Below are 22,494 nucleotides of genomic sequence, written 5' to 3'. Positions count from 1 at the left end.
ATGCATTAAGTCCATCATTGGTGTGTTTGGTACATACAGTGATATTGAAACAATTCTTTACAGACTTTTTTATCTGTTTGTAAAATCACTCAAAGAAGGAGATTGTATTAATCTTCCAAAGGAATCTCTTCCAGTATTTAACTGTACTGACATCAGAAAAAAAATCATGTTATTTATTTGGAACACATAAATGGATTTCATATTCAAGTTCCAGAAGATGTTAATAAATATAGATCAATATTAATAAATAATCATAAATATTGAAGGGCTAATTCATATTTTGAAAATATTCCCTAAGTGAGACTCCAGTACTTTCCAAGATTAATATATCAATCCCACTCTGATTGTGATAGAACATTATAGAAAAAGACAGACTGTTCCTGAAATGAAGGAGGTATACTGTTACAAATTTTTGTATTTTAGTCTATGTTTCCAATAAAATCATTGAGCAGTAGATTGTGATCTCATGCAAAAGATCATTTGCCTGTTCATTTCAATACAAGATATTTATATCAAGTTTTTTTGAATAGTTCTACTAAAATTGTGGTTTGTAACACAATAGATATTTTATGATTTTGAACCTATTTAAAGCTTGATCTGTATTATGTGTGTTCACTGCTACATAAGTTATTTAACTACACAGATTTATAAGAGGGCATGAACTTCTAACAAGCATTTGATGCAGCATTGTGATGTTTTGGATAGAAATATTCAATTTGGATGGAAGCACTTGCTGTTTTTTTGGGTTTTTTTTACTTTCCCAAGATCAGTGAGCAATGACTTAGCAAGCAATCAGCAGCTGAAAGGAGTGTTAGGACTACCCTAGGTTGGATTTTATGGGGCGAAGTAGAATAAGTAACTGAAAAAGGTGTCTTTTAAGGTAAAAAGCCTTAAAAGTGCATTATGTTTTTATTTCACCTAAGGAAGTACAAAATTCTGCACTTCCTTCAGCATCTTGCATAAAACTTCTCACACATGCAGAGACTCCAAAAATGCAACTTCCAGACTGGCTATATAATTAAAAATTACTGCTTAACTCAAACCATAACAAGAAATTTATCTTAAAAGCAAATTCATAGTTATGATTTTGCTTGGTACAAGATACTTTGAATCTGTTGTTTAAACACTATCTTTTACTGGGACCTTTTCTTTGTGACACAACCTATACATAAAATATTAGTGAAACACCTATGAAGTACATGCAAAATATGCAGCTATCTAGCATTTCACTTTCATGTTTCTCATCTATTCAGAAACAGATTTTTGTTGCTTTCTATTATAGGCAATAGCAGAAAGAAGGTGGGCAGAAAAGATTTTTCTTATGTCGGTGCCAAGTTTGCACTTTTGAAAACTCATGTTTTTGAGCATCAGGCATTAAAAATAATCAAAATGCTCTGAACAGAGGACAGCTGCTTTTTACCTCTGGATTTCCAAGTTCTATAAAGGCTGGCATTCTGAGAGGGTTTTGTTTGTTTGTTTGTTATGTTTTTAAAGTAAAAAACTACAAAAATCGCCTTAAGAGACTTTTTTATAATGTTTTGCAGAATGATAAAACCCAAATTCTTGATTTCACATAGAAAATTGTAATCAGTAGTAGCTGTATCTCTCTCTACAAAACTGTCTTTCTCTTGCAGTCACCTTCTGATTCAGTCATCCTCTCTTTTTCATTTCTTCAGGAAAAAGGTTCCATTTCATTAAAATATCAGTAGACATTTTTCACCTTTGTTTTCATAACCCAAAACAGCAGTGTTTTTTTCTTGGACCCCAAATAGACTTTTATATGAAGGTACCCCTATTAATTTATTATCAGTATACTCCAAAGCAGTGCACTGGATCTTAAAATATTTATGTTTGTATCTATGCACATCGACTGAAATCAAAGGCTTGTATAAGCATAAGATTTTGTAGTTTGTTACTATCTACCTGTATAGACTGCAGCAATGTACAATCCCAGTGTGTGTATGATTCAGCTCAATAATATTCAATGGCTTCAGCAAATAGGTATATTTTAATACCTATTTAATACTAAATAGGTATTAAAACCTCAGTCCATATAATTGATCATTTGACCAGTTAAACTTTTATCTCTTGGGCCTGAAATTGTCCATTTTCTAAAATACAATGTTAAATCTCCATTTTTGGAATATTCACCCTTGTAATGCAGAGCTTAAAACCCACAGGGAAATGTAGGTCAGGATGGAGTCATAGGGCTATACCAAATGTAACATCCAGCAAAATTAAGAGTTCCTTGGATCCCCTTCTGTAGTCTGCTTGTGCTATAACTTTCATTTGAAAGAAAAAAGAAGGAAAATACAGAATATGATAGTTTTTCTCTACTGTATTCTTAAGGTACAAGAGATTCTTTGTTGCTATTTAAGTTTTATTACATATTTTAGAAATACTATTCAGAGAGAGTAAAGGCTTACAAGTATGAACAAGAGGACAGACAACAAAATGATGCAGTATCTGTGCTCCTGTAAGCTAGGCAGAACAAGAGCTGGAATAGAATTTCTTTGTTACACAAAGAAAATGCATTAAGTTTTAATAATTTTCTGTAGCTTTAGAGAGAAAACCCAGAGAAGAAACCTTTCTTTTTTTTGTTTGAGAATTGTGCTTAAGAAGGTCTTTTAATGAAAACAGGGTTGTTTACAATTTATTCTGCCTAGAAAATGGTTACAATTTATATTAAAACCTGAGAAGCCAAGTATTTTTTTTGCTGTGCTTTTATATAGATCAGATTCTACATAACTCATTTCATTGTTGTCTGTGATCTCCTCACTTTCTTTTTTAGGATATTTTTGTAGATAATTTTGAAATCCTTTTTCTAATATCATAAACTTACACTCTTTGCCTAATCAGAAATATCTATTTTTGCATATCCCAAATAAAGACTTCCCAGAACAAGATGGGGTAAAACCATCTTCCGTTGGGAAATCAGAATAAAGGTGGCAAGTTCCTCCCAATAGATCTGTTTCTATGTATTGAATTCTAGACTTGTACTGGTTTTGGTTTTTTTCTTACCCTAAAAATAATAATATTTTTCCAGATCCTTAAAGAATTGTGGATGTTTTTGCCAAAATGTTTTAGTTTTATGGAAAATTCATATAAACATGTCATTGTTATCATATTTCCAAGCATAAATATGTAGACACACTTCTCTTTCAGATCTGACATAATATTTTTCAAGAGATGAAAAAAATTGAACCCTCAGAAAACAGTTTACTTAGAACATTTAAGAAATCTCTGCACTGTAAAGCACTGCTTTGCTGGTGCTATTCTTTATCACTAGATACACAGTTTACCACACATTCACCCAACACTGCCAGTAAGATCTGTGCATTCCCTTACTTCAATGTATTGAGATTGCTGACTTCTGATAGCAGACTAAGTTTAGCTTACTTTCAATGAGGAACAACTCCTTGGAGAATGCTTAGCATTTGTTCTCCTCTTCTTTTATTTCTTCAGGACAAAGGTTTCATATCACAAAAGTATTTCCAATTTATTTTTCCCCTCTGCCCACTTATCTCAAAGATCTGGCCCTCTGATTATTCTCAGTGATGGAGAATATTCTGGAATTGGAATACAGGTATGCCATTTTTCTGATACTATAATTCTTGAGATTCCATTTTCTTAATTTTATATCAGAAGATCCATTGATACCCACAGAAGTGGAGATGTTTTTCTGTAAAATCTAGAGTACAATGAGTTCAACGGCATCTGTATAAAATGAAATTTTTAATGTATTCATCCATTGTGACTGTGATATATATTAACCTTTTTCCCTGTGTCGCAGATCAAAAAATAGTAAAAAAAGAGATCAACTTTTCTCATCATTGCTGTTATGTAGAGCAAATAGAGAGCAAATCAGAGGGTAACTGATCCCATCCCATCCCAGTGTGAATTTCTTAGAGAACCTTCTTTTTATCACTCTGCCCTTCCTATTTCCTGCCATACTGGACAATGTCTCTGTGAATTAACTTCAGAGCTTTCAAGTTGCAAATGAGTATGCCAGATAACAGTCCACGTCTTAGTTGTTCTTAAACATCTAAAGTGGTATTTAAAATGGTTGGATTGAAGCCCTCACTTTGCAACCCATCAAAAGGGGGAAACACCCACATAGCTCCCACTTTCATTTACATCACAGAGTCGTGCTTGTTCTGGTTATGTGCTACTCTGAGTTACTGCTGACCTTCTGTAAAATATCATCCTGCAAAGATGACAAGTAGTAACTGGAGAAAAATAGTATCTGAGAAAGCACAAAGTTAACACCATCCATGGTGACTGTAAGTACAGTCCACAGTCTACTGTTACTGTAAATGGATTGAATGTCTGAGTAGGTATTATCACAGAATCAACATATGGAAGTTAAAAAGGAATTCTACCATGAGTATAACAGAAAACCGGGACCAGCTACAATAGAGGGAAGACATTTCCCCTCTTCATCTGTCTGAACAGCTCTGAACATCTTTGAAAATTTTTTGATTTAAAAAGTTGCCTGTACGATTGATAGTAAAGTTAGTTTAGTGCATAGTGTAGAGGTTCTTGCATTTCTTTTCTGGACTGCAATGTGTTGATGATTCACAAACCAACCATAAGCAAATAACTATATTTCAGGCCAAAAATGTGATCTATGTTACTTTTTGGTTTTGCTACCCACTGAACTAGAAACTTATAATAGCTTTTTGCCCACTGGCAAAAGCTTTGAAGACAGCAAAAAAGAAAAAAATATTTACAAGAGTTATCAATAAAGAAATGAAACAGAAATGCCTATCATGTAGTCCACATAAACAAATTAACGGCTCCAACTTTAGAAATGTAAGAAATGCAAATCATTCCAATATATCTTCTTTGGTTTTAATTAGTTTATAACTTCTCAGAAAATTTATAGCAGCTGAACTGCTGATACAAGCAGAACTGAAAACTGAAATATGCCTGCAGATATAAACAGGATTTTACTTTCCTTTTTTTCACTTCCATTTCTCTTGTCTCTGCTTTCAATGTGTAATGTGTCAAAGGAATTCTCAAATTGTGAATAATAAATGAGCATCTTCTAATGTGCTCCAGAAGTCACCTTCCATGGTGTTATCATTGTATCTCTGCTTCCTTGATTTTCATTTAGCTCTGAAGCTCAAGGTAAAAAGGCAGAGATGATGGAAAAAAAGGCTGTGATAACAGCCTTGTATACCGTGTATAGCCTGGCTTAGTAAACTACGACATCTTCAGAGTGTGAAGAGTTTCTGTGTTACAGCCATGCAGCATTTCCTATGGATAACCTCAAACTCACTTAGGATGAATCTTAACTTCTAGTTGACATATTTACAAAGAACAGCCCAAGCAGGAGTAAGTTTAGATCATTAGAAGGTTTAGATCATGAAATGGATCAATGTACAACACAAGATATCAGATAAATATTTTTTTCCCTATGTGTGAGTTGTTAGTTTTCCTTAGCATTTAATCCAGTAATCTCCAGTGAGTCCTGGTTATTTTCATACTCCTCAGGGGTGAAGTGAACCATTTAAATCTATTGAGATAAAAAAGCCTTTCCTTCCAGGCCTAGAAGGATGAGATCTGTAGTTATTATCATCCTATTGCTATTGCTGCTATCCTACATGATTGCCTTCCCTGACTATTTGCCGTATATTTTTTTTCTGATAACAAAGAAATTTGTCAGTACATAAACTTCTGGCTCCCTTTGAAGCTACCACTGTTGATATAACTTTTTTCCCCTTTTCAATAAACTCTTTTCTTAGTCATCAGTGTCAGACTTTATACTTGGCTTCCTATGGTTTTTACAGATTGTGAGGTTTTTTGTTCCAGGTAAAGCTCTTAAAAGTTGCTGTCCTTCTAGCTCTTCTCTCAACGTGTTGCTATAATGGTTTTTGATAAGGAACAAAAGCAATTAAAATTTGAAAGCTCAGAACACCAGAATAGTTTTCAGGATGCAGTCAATATTGCAGTTTGGCTAAACTTTTTCTATCCATTCATTTTGTTGGCATACCTTTGCATATGATTGTCCTCAAGAATTGACTAGATGCTCTGACTAGAGCTTCAGAGACATAATTTCTCTGTTATGGCAATGTGATTTGCTTTGATAATTTTCTGCTATATTTTATTCTCAGTGACCTTTGGAAAACCAGACAAAATTTTCTTTTGTCAAAAAAATGTCAGATATCGTATTTGTAAAATATTTTAAGAAACTTAATGAGAGAAAAATAATATGTGAGGGTTCAAATACTTTCCAGTATTTTACTTTTATGTAAACACAATGCACTAAGTTACCATCTCTAAATGGAGTAATAATGAGAAATAACACCTCTGATGATATTTCAAACAGAAAACTTCCAAGACAGTGTCTGAAAGATCATAGTTTTTATTTGTGTTAAAATTTTTGAAATTTCATTGAAGGGAAAGCTTTACACAGTTTCTTTGAGAATGCTTATCACTGGGTATGTTATTACAGAAACTTCTGGGTATGTCATGTAACATCTGTTTCAACAGAAATCTACTTACTACTCAAGAGAATACAAACAACAAAAATTCACCATGGCGATTCTTTTAAATTAAAAATGTTGTACTGGTTCCCTTTTTCCTTTGATTGTGACTTATACCAATATTTCGTTCTATCTTATATTTAGTTATATAATGTTAACAATATAAGAAAAACAATTTCATATTGAATGAACAAATACAACACTGAAAGAAAAAAGTCTATTTTTTTAACTTGTATTTATTATGTACAGTATAGAAATATCAGTTCTTTGTTTGGAAAGGCCTTCCTCACAGAGAAGCATGGTTTAATTATAACTTTTTTCACATTTTTTCACTGTAACATTGAATTGTATAATTTTTCCATTTCTTCATTTTTTTCTCTTATTATTTTTCTCTTAGCTTTAATATGTTTTTCCTCCCATCTGTCCACATTTATCCTCATAGCATACACTCTCACATTTCGATGTTCTTTCCTTTACATCTTTGCCAATAGTCTCTGTGCTAAAATTCAATCATTACTCCAAGAACCCTGATCAGGAGTCCTCAGTTTTTCTTCACTATATTCAGTCTCTGATGCTTTTGTTGTCAGCCAGCATTTTCATCACTGCTACTGGAGCTGTGATCTGGATCATTCACTCTTTCTTACATTTATGTACAGGCAACAAGCACGGCACTCAGCCTTATACCTCCTCTTGACTCTGTGTAGAACCCAATGGAACCCAGATTTCATTATTAAGGGTTTTTTCTCTTTTGAATTTACAAAATGATGTGGAAGTTGTATTGCAGCTCAACAGCATACTGTTGGAATAAGGTTGAGGCAGGAAACAAACCTGGTGCGCTCTTGTCCATACTGCCCGAGAAGGGTCACTGCTGTATGTTAGTAAGAGTGACTGTGCTTGGGTGCTATACGAGAGCCCTAGTTGGCCCAGAACGACAAAATACAAAATATTTTGGGGGCAGGATGCATGTGTAACAAATAACTTTGCAAAGTGTGTTATATCAAGGACACTTTATAGTCTTTGTGGAAATATGATTTCCCCAACATGATGTTTTTATATTTTGTCACAATTTTTCAGATCAAAGAACTGTATGATCACCTCATTCTGGTTCCAGTAAAGTTCTGTAACTTGAATGAATATAAACAGCATAATAAGTGACTGGTGTCATCAGTCATCAAAGCATAACCTTGTAGAAGTAAACTTGATGTAAACAGCAGAATCAGGACTCCAAGGCCTACAGCAAACAAACAAACAAACAAATAAATACTTTGTATTGTGCCCACTCCAAGTGAAAAGAACAGCACTTAATGGATTTATAGCAAACTCACTATGCTGGATATTTGATATTTTTTCATATTTCCAAAATGGGGGAGTGTGGAGGGTTGTAGAGGGATGTTGTGGGTGTTGCTTACGTGAGGAAGTAAAGCTAAAGGACTTGAGTGCTTAGTTCTTAGCAGCAATGATATCACTTCCCAGCTCATATATGTATTTCTTGTGTGAAACCTGTTACCAAATATATTATCTTGTGATATTACGTTGATGTGGGATGATATTATGCTGATGTGGGATGATATTATGCTGATGTGGGATGTTATTACCAGTTTTCTAAATATCACTGTCAGATGGTATACAAAAGAAAATATTGACAAACGTGGGTTAAAATGAATGATTTAAAATTTTGCACAGAGCTTCCCAGAAAGTATAGCATGAAGAGTAATGACCTGAAACAGATCTTTTATCCAGTTTAAACAAAAACTTAACTCTTTCACTCAAATGTGCGAGCATCTGTCCAATGGGAAAATATATGCCACACTGGCTATATTGTTGCACTAGATTTTCAGAGTGGCAAGGATTTAATTTTTCCATAGATTGATAAAGCAAATTAATACTGTAGCTACAGTGGTAAGGAAAAATAAGAAAATTTCTTGTTTGTGTTTAATGGGAAGAGAAGACTGGCAGATGTATTTAGTACTTATCACCCTTCTGTTGTTTGCTCAAAATTTCCAATCTCATAACCTCACAATTTGGAAACCATGTGACAAGCGATACAAGAAGAAAGCTCTTTTCTTTTAATGTCTCTTTCCATTTATCAGTTCCCATCTCTCTCTCTCCTTAACTGCTTGTGTTTCAAATTGTCACTGTCTCCATTTTTCTTTTTTTTTTTTCATCTTCGGCTTTTATTTAGAGGCTGGTAATTTCATAGTGGTGGCAACAAACTGAAGATAAATTTTATACATATGAATATTAGCTATAACTATATAGTGATGTAGCATTTCTTCCCCTGCATTCTCTGTATGCCTCTTAATTTCTTGGACTTAAAGGGATATGTGTGGCAGCCTCCTACCCCCTTAGTGCCTACGAAGGCTTTTGCAATGTGTATGTAATAAGTAACAGATTTTCCTTGTCTGTCTATGCCAGATGGACCCAAAGGTAACGGAAGGGTGACAAAGTCTTATGTCACTATCTCTCGCTTTCTCATTTATCTTTGAACTCTACTAGTTTAGAACATGTAATATTCACTCTTTTCTCCCTTCCTTTGCTTTCCTTTGCCTTCCCCATTCCTCCAGCTCCAAAGCATATATTTTGTCACTGTCCTTTCAGATGTTTTCTGAAATCTCACTTAAACTTTAAAACCTTTTGCAAACACTAAAACACGAAAGTCTTATTTTAGCTTTTACTAAAGAAATTGTAATATTCTTCTGAGAATCAAGTAGATTTTGTGTTGTACAAAAGTTTCACAATAGATATCTTCATAATTTCAGGTATTCAAATTGACAACGGTCCATGTGGCGTACCAATGGCTAACATGGGATGAAAACGCTTGCAAATTGGGCCCAAAATATTTGTCAAAGTTCACTTCGATTCCAATAAAAAATACAAGAGTTTTAAATACTCTTGTTTATATAATGTTAATTACTTTCCATCTCCTCTCCTTTTTCCTCTATTGGCCAGAAAGGCTTCCTGACAAATTTTAATTCTAGATAGTGCATTTTCACAGATTAGCCACAGGACTGGCTAGTTTTAAAGATGCCCAGTGCTTCCATTTGACGGGAAACAAGCAGTCAATAACTTTTTTCTTTTCCTTTCATTTTTTACTTCACTGAAATGTTATTCTGGTTTTGATGCTGCAGATAACACAGCCAGTATCCTGACGAGACGAAGGAGATACAGCCGAACCACTCAAGACACCTATTACCTCCCCATTCTGATTTCTGACGGCGGCGTGCCCCCGCTCAGCAGCAGCAGCACCCTCACCATCCGCGTCTGTGCCTGTGAGAGAGACGGGCGAGTGAGAACTTGCCATGCTGAGGCTTTCCTCTCCTCGGCCGGCCTGAGCACGGGAGCTTTAATCGCCATCCTGCTCTGCATTGTCATTCTTCTTGGTAAGCCATTGGCAACACTAAGTAACGCCATCCCTCCGGTGCCTCTCCCACTCTGGCAGGGCACTGGGTTTCAACATAGTATGCTTTTGAACCGGTGGTTGCCTGGTAGTAGGAGTCAATTAGAAACACATAGCTGTGATTAAAGGGGAAAGGTTTAGCTAAAGTTAATAGGGAAAAATGCCTTTATAGTACATTTGTGAATATCTGGAATCCAGTAGGTTTTTGTTTTTTTGGTTTTTTTTTTATAGGTTATCAAATAATTAGCACTGCAGAACTTTATTTCTGTAATTTGGAAAGATTTCAAAAAGAGACTGACTCTAATTCCATGTCTTGAACAGTGTGAAAAAATATAGAAAATAGATGGGCAATGCTTTGCATTATGCTGTAAAAAGCATCATTAGCACCCTACAAAAGCCATTTCTTAATTACCTCTAATAAACTGATAGCAATGCACAACATAATCCACAGGGACAAGGAACACAGGAGATTATAAGCAGACTCATAAGATGAATGCCATTGCAAGTGCATTTCCTCAACTCTTTTTAGGTTTTTTATTTTCTGAGGCCAATTCCAATGTTATGCTTTAGTTAATATTTTGGTTGATTTTAGTTTGGGTTTTTTTCCTGTCAGAGACACAACTTGCTGCATGGATGACTCTGTGCTACTCATGATTTTCTGCATTCTTGTAGAGATGGCAAGAAACAATAATAATTGCAGTGTAACTGAGAGGATATTTTGAGGATTTTTTTTCCCAAAGACTACATTTTCTAAGACCTACTTTCCTTACGGCTTACTTCAGTATTTTCTTGTCAGAAGGCTGTTTTAAAATATGTAGCTATACATTTATCTTGTAATTTTGTATTTGATTACACAAAATTGAATATTCATAAGAAAAAAATAAACCTTTTTACATAGTAATTCAATTTATATGCTAAACATTGGTTTTAATGAAGGACTGAAAGTTCTGGATTGTGCTTCTGAAAAATGCCAACTTTAGTTACTCATTTTTCATTTACCTGAAAGAGTGTTGTCTCCATTTATCTCCTTTATGAGATCCCTAAAAAACTAAGTAGCAGATGATCCTAAATATCAATACTGAAGATACAAGCCTGAAAATATTACACCTCTGTTTTTTTGTATTAGTGTCTGCTGTTTCTGTAGCATATTCAGATGTAAACTTTAAACCTACTCTAATATCTGCAGTTTTTTCTTTAGCAATTGTGGTCCTTTTCATCACCCTAAGACGTAGCAAGAAGGAGCCTTTGATCATTTCAGAAGAAGATGTCCGGGAAAATGTTGTGACATATGATGATGAGGGCGGTGGAGAGGAAGACACAGAAGCATTTGACATCACAGCACTGAGGAATCCATCAGCTGCTGAAGAGCTAAAATACCGGAGGGATGTGCGTCCTGAAGTGAAGCCTCTGTCCAGGCATCATCCCTCCTCCAGCCTTGACAGTATAGATGTCCAGGAGTTCATTAAACAAAGACTGGCAGAGGCTGATCTGGACCCCAGTGTGCCCCCGTATGACTCCCTGCAGACATACGCCTATGAGGGTCATAGATCAGAAGCTGGGTCTATCAGCTCCCTGGATTCAGCAACAACACACTCTGACCAGGATTATAATTACCTTGGAGACTGGGGACCTGAGTTCAAGAAGCTAGCTGAACTCTATGGGGAAGTAGAACCAGAAAGAACAACTTAGTTGTAATTCCCAGAACAGAGAAATTCCTAAACAACTGGACAGATAATGACAACAATGATAACAAAAAAAGTGAACACAGTACTTGGAACTGAGTAAGTTGTATGCAGTTGCTGTAGAACAAGTGCCCTTTTCATATTTGAAACTGGGTTCTCCAATTGAAAGAAAGACAAATTTTGGAAAATACAGAAAAAAGAATCTATTGTCCCTTGTGTATTATTTTAAATTGTTCATTAAAGTCTCTGGTACCTTATCTGCAACAATACCTAAAGTAAAGCCAAGAAATGACATTTTTATTGCAATATGTGTAACAGCTCCAAGCTGCAGTAAGTTTATGGCCATGTCTGTTTAAGAAGAGAGCTAACTGAGGATCAAATCTCTTGCAGGTGGTTGTGATGTTGCATTTCTAGCTGTGCTCTAGGCCTTGTGATCCCAATGTGAGGTAGACAATGAGGTTTACTATCAGTGTGAGAAGTGCTATCAGTCTGTTTCCTTTGCAGGGGTGATAAGCCACACCTGTCCTCTTAAATAAATGGTCCTTTGATGAATTGATCTTATTGACTTAGCAGGTTGCATTGACAAGCTGTCATTTCATTATGTCCTTCATAATCTTGTCATCCATAACCAGCTAACAGATGGAGGGGATCATTATCCGTAGCTCAAACACACCTCTAGCCCATAGCCCCAGACCTGTTCTGTTACTGCGTGCTAGAGGAACTGTTGTTTCCTGTGTTGTGCTTTTTCTTTTTGTCTTTTCATGGGAACATCATTCATCTAAATGGAATAGGCCCAAAGTACCCTTTATGCAGAGAAGCAGATGAAGCATAGGCTTTTTCAATAAAAACAGCAATGGCAGCACCATTAAACTGTGCAGTTGTTCGGCTCACTGTACTTCACTTACATCAAGAGCTGAGGCTTTTTAAATCTTTTGCTAGTCTGAATCCAGAAGCTACAACAGTCTGTTTAAAACCCAGAGTTCTTAAGCGTAATGTTTCTCTATTTCTGTGACTAAAGGCAAAATAGAGCTGATGGTTAGACACTGGGATGGCAAAATTTGAAGCAAGGAGAATAAGATGATGATGCTTTCTTCTTTTAAGTTCAATGTACTGATACATATTTCTTTTAGAGTAATTGCCATCTCAGGAGAACAAAATGGTTTTTCCCTATTTCAAGCATCATGGAAACAGGAGCATTTTAAGTTAGTGAAGGAAATATACCATTACTGTAGTTCCTATGGATTAAGTAAATTGATTTCTTACATTAGTAACTTTGTAGCATTGCAGAAATGATAGTTCTCCTTAACACAGCCGGCTGCTTAACACCTAATCCAGCATTTTTTTTCTTTTTTTTTTTTTTTTTTTGCTTTGCAGGAGCAGAGCTGCTAGACAGTTCTGCTTAACATAGCAGCCTACTTAGCACCTCATCTAGCAGATTCTGATTTTTTCTTTCCTTTGTTTGAAATTTTAACCTTTTCTCTGTCTTTCTGGTGATAATACTGTGAGAGGACCAGGAATTCAAAATAATATCCCATGAGAGATTATGACCTCTAATACTCACAATCACTATTAACAGTCCTCTGCTTGTAATTGTATCTCCACTTTGGGGAAATGGACTTCTTCCAGTATGCATTTGATTGGAAAACTGTCCAGAATAGAAGCTCTGTACTTTTTTCTTACTCTCCAGTCTGGTATGCAGAGTGATACAAATTTGTATGATGCACTAGATTCCTCTCACTGCATTTTAGGTGCCACTTACATTCAGGTTAGTAAAGAAGAGTCTATATTTATTGCTGATATACTGCGGGCCACATAGGTGGACTAGATCATTAAGCCTTCTTTTCTTTACTCTCTGGTTGGATAGGTCCTCAATAGGAATGAAATTTCTGATCAACTTACTTTGAGGAGATTTTTTTTTCCTGGGATGTAGTCGAGTGCTTTTGGTTTAAACAACCTTCTGGAAAAAATAGCAAGTAGCTTTGTAAGCAACTTTTACACTCTAAAAAGTATTAGTTGCACTGTAGTTCCAGGATTTTTTTTTAGTACACTATTTTGTTTAAAATTTGTAATGTTTCTTCGATCTTTCAGAATCTGAACCCACAAGAAAATTTAGTAAGGAAAAACACCTGAACCCTAAGATACTCTGCTGATGACTTGAAAGTAGTTTAATAATTGGTGTTAGTTTTTTTAAATATTTTTATGAAATACAGACTCTTTTAGAAAAGCATTTAAGAAGGCATTCTTACTGTAGTATGAAGTTAGATGCAGTAAGAGTTACGCAGAAGCTGAGAATGGTTGTCTTTTATTGTCTTGTTTGGGAGTAGAACTAGGATATGTTTCAGTTTTGTCCCAAATAAAGCAATTAGTAGTGTGCGATTTTATTAGGAGAAATTTTCTTTTTATTTAGGTCACACTTGCTTTATGCCAACATCTAAATTTTTATACTGTATGAGTAGCGTGTTAAAAACAAAATGTTTCAGCATTACTACTACCATAATACTTTGTATCACAGCTGCATGAAAATTGCATTCATTGTTGTATTATAGTTTTGAGAACTAGGTATTAGTTATCTTTATGTCTATTCCCTCTGGCCCTACACCAAAGCAGGGAAAATCAATTGTGTTTTGTGTTTTAAGCAGTGTTCGTACCATTGGTTTTTGGTTTTGGTTTTGTTTTGGTTTTGTTTTTTTTATTTATATCACAGAATGTTCAGGCTTAAAGGTAACAGAAGTGCAGTGACACAAGTGCAGTGACTCCTTACACTAACGGTCCATTGAAGTCAGTAATATCTCAGAGAAATAATAAATCCCCTTTTCACCATTCCTGGTGCTCTCTTTGCTGCTATACAGCACATGCATCGTACCCCAGGAAACCTGAATCCTTGGAAACTCTGCAGGGTTATTGAGACGCTGCTTCTGTGACGCTGCGGTGTGTCCTGTTTGGTGTCCTCTCCACGGTGACCGCCAGATGTACTTTCCTATCACGATATGTCTGCATGCTTGCTATGCTTACTGTGTTTTATTCAAATACACATCACAGTGTCGTGTTGTTTGCATGACAAATAACAGAATATAAATCTTCAGGGCCACAGAAGGAGGCCTCACAGTGCAGAAATAACAGGTTTAGAGTTTTATTATCCCAGTATCGCTTTTTTTTCCTTTGGTCCTTTGTGTCCTAAAAACAACTTCAAACTATATTTGAGAAATTCTATGTTGACCTAGATTGAAATTGAAAGAAAATTAACATTGGATGGCACAATCATTTTGTAGCATTACTGATTTAAACAAAGTATATATTCAGTGAAATTATTGTGGGAAACTTTTTCTGAGTTTATGGTTAAGCCTGATTATATATACTATGCTTAAAGCTTTCATGGATCTTTTGTGTACTCATATTCTCAAATATGTTCCTATTAGCCTAAATAGTAATCCTGTTGCTGCTTAACAACTAAATGCTGAAAACTGCCAATTTGACTTAAACTGGAAATTGGAAATTCTGAGTAAAGTCAAATGGCACATGCAAAGTGATACTTAAGGGCTTTTCTATTTACAATTTGATTTCTGCAACAACCATTCAACTAATACTACATTTCCACCAAAATAATTAGTTGCATTCCTTCAAATAAACCCTCTGTCTTGTAACGGTGAGGGCACTGGGTATGCTCTAATCTTGAAAAGTCAAAATAATCTGAAAAGAATGGTCAGCATAAGAATTGTAAAATATTAAACTATATTGTCAAAATAAAACCTGTCAAAAATGTAGTTTAATGCACTTTAAAGACAAGGAAGAGCTTGAATTCAGCTGGTGTTGGGTTAAGATTCATACATTGAAAACAAAATAATTTGTTTATCAGTGTTACCTTTCATTACATGCACATAGAATACTGTAAAAGTTGAAAGTAACTTCACTCTGTTATGCACTTTATTTTTCTGCATTCTTCTTTGAAAACTAAAATAACTGCAAACAATTTTGAGTTTCAATTGATGCAGTTGTTTAAATTGTGAATACTGAAAGAAAATGTCTGTGGGAAAATATTATTTCTGGTATTTAAAAGGAATAACAAAATGTTTGTGGTCTAAGATTTTTTAAAATCATCCTTTAGAAAAAATAAGCATTGGACCAGTCTGGAATTGACAAAACTCATAAGCACACGCAAGGTTAACAAAGGGAGTATTCTGAATGCAAAGAAGGATATGAAATTATGCTGCCTAGCACTATTTTGTGGATTATGAAGTGCTAAGACCTTGTACTTGCAGTACATATAAATGGCACAGTGCATTCAAAGGAACATTAGAAGTGTGTTGCAAGTTTTGGGCCATTCTTATTTTTCCAAAGTCTCCAAAAATATCTATATTTTTTTTAACAAAAGAGTAATGTAAAGTATACCTCCTTATGCAAGTGTTACTGACAGAAATTGTTACATTTTCTTTTAATAAACAAAAGGGACAAAATCTTTTATTCGTATTTTTCAAATAAAATGTGCTCTTTGCTATGGTGATGGGTTATTGTATTCCTCATCACAACCAGAACGTGTTAGTTTGTCTTCACTGCTGTGTTCTATACTCGCCAAGGAACCAGAACATCTAAAGATGCTCCATCTTTGTGGCTCAGGTGTGACACAGTTGTGTTAATGGGGCCAGTGTCAGAAATGGTGTGGGAAGTGGAACTGGATCTGTGATGCCTGGTATAGTCCCTTGGTTGTGCCACTATTTCAAAGACTGTCTCACATGATTATTGCTACAGATGGATAGGGTTGGAGAGAGACACCGTAAGATGCTTTACGACAAACTGCAGTATAACTGCTAAATGGTTCAGTACTTTTACTTGTGGCAACTGTTCCTCTCCAACCATCACTGTCCTGAAATGGATATACAGTGTTACTGGATGAATACATTATCCAGATGAATGAATTGGGGAATTGCATATCCATGAATCCAGATTGGTGGTAAAAGCCATGGTTATTATCCTAAGTTGACACAGAAGACAAAAGCAGATAAGAACATTCACAATGATCAAGCTCAGGCACATGTAATGAAAGTGCACAGCAACCACTCATTCCTACTCGAAGGAATTAACAGGCTTTTTCAACAAGCAATATTAGAAAATAATGATACCATAGCTCACAACAAACTTATTGCATGCAAGGCTGTCTTTCCCAGACTGTCATAAAATTCAAACATAAAGCTAGGGTGGGCAGGAAACAAAAGTAGGATTTTCTTGCTGAACCCTACTTACTCTACTTTATTGTCCATGGGCCAGTTTAGATTGTGTACCACCATGCTATGCAATTTTCATGTGCCTCACCACAGACCCATAGAAAAAAATATTATGGTAAGATAATATTTGCAAGATAAATATTGTCAGCCTGAATCTGAATGCAAGTTCAGGGAGATTTTATGGTATTTGTTTTAGTCCTCAGTTGAAATTTTAAAACTTTCAAAATAAATTTTAGAAATACTTTAGATAATCTTTTATATATAAGACTGAATTTTCTTTTTTTTTTTTCTTTTGCTCAGCAAAACTTACCATTATCTTATATTATCCTGAATTTTTTTTAGCTTGTTTGTAGTCCATACTACTTGTATATATGTAGCAAATGTATTATTTATAATTAGGTACAGAGAATCTTCAAAAGTTAGAACATTTTGCTTTTGAGTATAGCAGACCTTTTCTGTGGATTTCATTATTCCATGTAGCATTTATGTGTTCTTGCAACTCCTCATAAGTCCATCAAGGAAGTCCCAAAGATCCACCAGAATTTCCACACTAGTTTTCTTTTAATCCATTTTGATCTGGAAGTACATGCAACAGAACTGATAGGCAAGTCAGTATCTGCAGAAACATTCTCATCTAGCAGAGAACCCTCAAAGCAAACAACAGACATTGGGATTAGCACTCTAGAGGATCATAGGACACAAAGACCTTGGAAGGGGATAGATTCCTAGCCAAAGCTGAATAAAATCAGATCCACAGGAACTTCCACCGTAGTGGATGCTGTCATCATGCATGTTCAATGCCCAAATATCTGGTGAGCTCAATGGAAATCTCAGTACAGGTACACATCAATAAGTGAACTGCTCAAATATCAGAACTGCCAAATCTTCTGCTATGTTCCAGGCAGGAATGGGTCTGTTTTAATACATTTGTCTAACAGTGTCAACACAATTCTGAGACATTCTGCAGTTGTTACACACAAATCCACCTACCACAGTAACTGTCTTGAAACAAATTAGATTGCTCTCAACCTTAAGATTGTGCATAGTTTCTTTGAATCTGAATTAATATCCTTGGATTAAAAGTAATTTTTTCCTTTATCTTCTAGGACTCATCTGGGTAAAAAGCATCTACAATTAAAATTCAACCCTGTTTTGAAGCCTTGAGCACACACATCTAACAGCCAATTTCATTATTGGATTTGGGCTGGGCAAAAATCAAACACTGCTTGTGTATGAAAAGTAAAGCTCACTCTTACTAAGCAAACTATTTTTTTCTCTGTAAGTGTAGGTCTATTGATTAAAAACTATGCTTGAAGGGAAAAGTGTATGAAAGTACACATATCCTGATTGTCATGTAAACCACATTTGGATTTCTCAGAAAGAAGTAAACATGGCTCATAGTCTGTACTACTTACAAACTACATTAACTTTTTAAATCAAACTTGCATTTTCACGATAGTTTCAATGCTTTGTGCTGCAGAAATTTTCATCTGAGAAATGGTAACATAGAAAAGAATAATTGAGGGATAAAAATCTTTTCAATCTCTAGCTGCTCCAACTATTAAAAAGGAGAAAACTTGAAAATATATTTCTTTATGATAGAAATGGAATCATCAGTTCTGAAAAACAAGTCTTTTGCATATGATGTTGGTAGCAATAAAATTATGTTACCATTCTTTCTTACTTGTTTTAAGCATCTTGTTTTTAATGTGGGATGCCAAAATATGCCTTTAGTGTTGACTACATGAGTTATATAACTGAGAGTATGGCATGCGATTTTCTGAGAGAAGGAAATGAAATGTAAAGTAAAACTCTCAAATCTTGTAAGTGAAACAGAAACTGAGACTCTTTAAGTGTATCAGAAACCACCACCTCATAAACATATTCTATACCATGTAGTGGTATTAAAAAAAAAACAAAACCAAAAAGGTCTCCAATGCTCACTTGATATTGTCTCCTTTCGGAATGACTTTTTAATGTATATTTATCAATAGGGTTTTTTAAAATTTTTTCTGTAAGACTCACCGCATTTTTTTGACAAAATTTCTTCAATTTCCTCAGAACATTATGAAATCATTTCTGTTGAATTTAATGGAAACATTATCAGAAGGACAATTCCTTGACAAGTCCAGGACAGAACTTTTCACCAAAATCTGCAAGGACTAATCATTAACTAACTGGTCAAAACATTTTATCATGGATGTGCAAGATAGACCTCAGAGGAGGATGTTACATGGGAATCTCCCACTTCAACTATTCCTTTATCATAATCCTACATTAGAAGTTTCAATGATTTTTTTACTGATTGTTTAATTATTATTTTGATTAAAACAACATTCTTTTTTTCTGTCAAAGGTCTGTGAGGATCCTGAAAACATTTACACATTTTTCACTTTGTATCCTTCTTTATAATTGCCTATTTTTTTTCCTTTTTTTTCTTTTTTTTTTCTTTTTTTTCTCTTTTTTTTCCTACCCTCACAGGGCCCCTTTCTGCACTGAGTGCTTGAAGCACTGCAGTATAATAACTCAGGTTAAGAATAGCAGGGAATTCTAGGAATACAACTTCATCTCTCTGAAAAAATGGAAATACTTTTCAGTGATATCCAATGCCACATGTACTAATCTTCATTTTTGTACCTTGGGGTAAACATTTAAATTGGACTTTATCACAGCTGAATTCCTTACCGTTTTTTCCCTGCATGATATTCCAAAATTCAAATCAGTTTTTATTAGAACTTTTTATTAGAAATTTTTTTTTCTAATTTTATTAGAAATAATTTCTAATTTTATTAGAAAATTTTTTTAATTAGAAAATTAAATTAGAAAATTTAGAAAAAATTTTATTAGAACTTAAAAAATCTTGCTGGTTTTAGCATTTATATTGTCCAATACCCTAGTGTCTGAGGTCACAGAGAAAAATATTTTATTTTATATTATTTATTTATATTAAATGATATATATTAAATTATTTGCCTAAGTAATTGCTTACTTTAAAGGCAAGATTTCTGATTTTTGTGTTACAAAGTAGAGACTTATAAGGGAGGAAAGGGAATTATAGGAAGCATGAAGAACAATGGAAGACTACTGGAATAGAAAACAAACACCACAGTACAGATGTGATTACACAGAAATCATCAGAAATGCATCACAAAATAAAGTACATAATGATACAGGACAGATTTTTCAATGAGGCATTACAATTGTTACTGTAAATTTTACGAATTAAAGTTGCAGTATTTTATGACTAGTCTTCTTCAAGTTAATAAAAACATAAGTTATATGTGATTTATAATGGGGATAGGTTAAGAAACCCAGGGGAAAATCCAGTGGAAAATTGACATAATTAAAAGTTATTTATCCATTTCTAATTGTGTTTCTTGATATTATTCAGGTTATGCTAATTTCTGTTGCTGATGTTGTAAATAACCCTTCTGGATCAGTCATATACACACAAATTCCCACTGGTTTTTGTCTTGCTAATTTGACATGGATTTTGAAAGTATTTCGTTTGGTTTTCAGGAAATTTTGGACTGTAGTTTTCTAATGAAACTCTGCTACAACTTCCTCATTTGTGGAACAGAATTTTGATTTTTTTTCAAAAAATTGTTGATTGCAAGAATAGTGACAAAAGCTACCCAAATTGCTGCAGGTGAAAATAGTTACATACTTACAGGAATCTATTATTTTTTGTAATAGACTTGTATCCACACAAAATATTGTCAGAGCTCAGAAGGCATTGGAGAAAGCTGTGGTCATGATGTACATAAGAAAACCTTTGCTGACTCTGTTCTACTTCTTTCACATCTAACCAAATTTCAGGTTAGGTAAGTCTAAAATGACTTCATTGCTCACACTTTGTTTAGCTTGTGTGAAAAAGAAACCCTCAAAAAATACAGACATTATGTGAAACACAGAACATAAATGCACCTTTTGCTATACTTAGCTTACTATCCAAGATTTACCCCAAAAAGAACAAAATGAAAAGGAGCAAAATCTTAGGCTATCTTGGACGTTCAACATCCACACTGGAATCTCAACTGTCAGGTCAATGGAATAATAATTTCAACGTGTGCATGCAAAGATGAAGTGTGTCAGTTGAAAAGTAAGTGATTTTGGATAGCAGTTTACACATGAATTAAGACTGTCTCTTCCCATGTTATATTTTAGAAAGGAAGAACACCTTTTGATAAAATGGGTCAGATGATAGAAACACCATAATTCAAGTGAGTGGAAAGAGAACTTGGTGTCTTGTAGAGTTCTACATAATTCTGACAGCCAGGAAGATGCTGCTATAATGTGTTACTGTGGAAAAGAAAACTTTTGGCCTCTGAAAGTGAAAAGACTCTCCTTGTTTTCGAGGCATTTTGTGACAGACAATATCACAGCTTTAAAGGATTTATCCTGAATGTGAGAGGTTGTAATGGTCAATCTGTATTTTTGCACTTTGGGCAGCTCCCGTTGACGGTGCAGTCTGCATGGTCCCTGGTACTGCTCAGGAGCATCTCATTCTTGACAGACTTTTTAGTAAGAGTGTGGTGGTGAATGCACTTGGTTCAAAATATTAACATGAAACTCTGAGCATTTCAGTTCAGGGTCACAAGTTCATATTTGACATGGAAATGTGAAATGCAAATGTGAGTACCGGTACATTATTACTTCCTTACAGGAAATTTGTTTCTAATCTCACTTCAGTGTTGGTACAGAAAATCCCCAGGGTGGCAGTGCCAAATAGTCACTCACTATGATCACCATATGCCCATCTGCTCCTAATTGTATTCTGAATCTCTTGTTAGACTATGGGGATTTGACAAGTAATCCTGTAACAAACATATCCAAATTTTAGATAAAACTATTATGTCTGTATTCAGCTCAACATTCCATCTCCAGCTTCTACCCTTGCTACATCAGTGCTGTTGCTCCCAGATTGCAGTGGAACTAAAGAATTTATGGATGATAAGGATCTGAACTTCTTGCTGCTGAATAAACACCAGCTGAAATCTGCTGCTTTAGAAACCTTAACATGTACAAGAGGCTGATATATACTCTAATCCAAATGTTGACTGAAACAATATGAATAAAAATAAAATAGAGGATGTTTTGTAATTGAAGTCCAAGAGACAGATGAACTAATGAAAAGATAAGATTGAAATATTTCTGAGAGAAGTGGAATAAATATCTTGATGCTTCTGGGTGACTTGATATATCTGGTTGTTTACAATGGAAAATTTATGGATGAGCAAAAGTCCTTCTTACACTTTTTTGAAACTGATAAAGGATAACTACACAATACACACAGGAAAGATGAATATCCCTATGGGATCCAGTAATAATGGACATGAAACTGCAGTTCATGTAGTGATAAGAAAGCTCTTTGTATATGCAGTGATATAGAATCAAGACCAACTATTTTATATAAAAGAAGAGTACAGTAGAAGAAAACTTGTTTCTTGAGTTTAGTAGAAGAGCAAAATTCTGTTCCATGAAAAAGAAATTATGTTGCATCCATAAACAAACATATTTTTCCTGTGTCTGTCATTGATTCCCTATCTGTCCTCAAAAAAGACTTTAATATATGCCTATTAGCAAAGCATTGATTTTTTTTTTTCCCAGTCAGGAATTAATTAGACCTCAGTGTTCATATATGCTTTCTTGAAATCAATCCTCTCCATATATACATATACTCTAAACAGAAGATGCTAAAACAAAAG

General features: G+C 34.6%; 1 protein-coding gene across 1 annotated transcript in view; it reads left to right on the top strand.

The window, feature by feature from the left end:
- Window positions 1-16,040, top strand: part of CDH18 (cadherin 18) — a 162,444-nt gene extending 146,404 nt beyond the window's left edge. Inside the window, exons 10-11 of the mRNA XM_063400407.1 lie at window positions 9,620-9,871; window positions 11,087-16,040. Coding sequence (XP_063256477.1) covers window positions 9,620-9,871; window positions 11,087-11,577 — 743 coding nt within the window. The 3' untranslated portion in view covers window positions 11,578-16,040. The remainder of the gene's footprint in view (window positions 1-9,619; window positions 9,872-11,086) is intronic.
- The last annotated feature ends 6,454 nt before the right edge of the window (window positions 16,041-22,494 follow it).

Source organism: Prinia subflava, chromosome 1 (assembly GCF_021018805.1).
Source record: "Prinia subflava isolate CZ2003 ecotype Zambia chromosome 1, Cam_Psub_1.2, whole genome shotgun sequence".
NCBI classification, from domain to species: domain Eukaryota; kingdom Metazoa; phylum Chordata; class Aves; order Passeriformes; family Cisticolidae; genus Prinia; species Prinia subflava.
The sequence above is the reverse complement of the archived record's forward strand: the minus strand, read 5'-3'. Positions and strand labels throughout refer to the sequence as shown.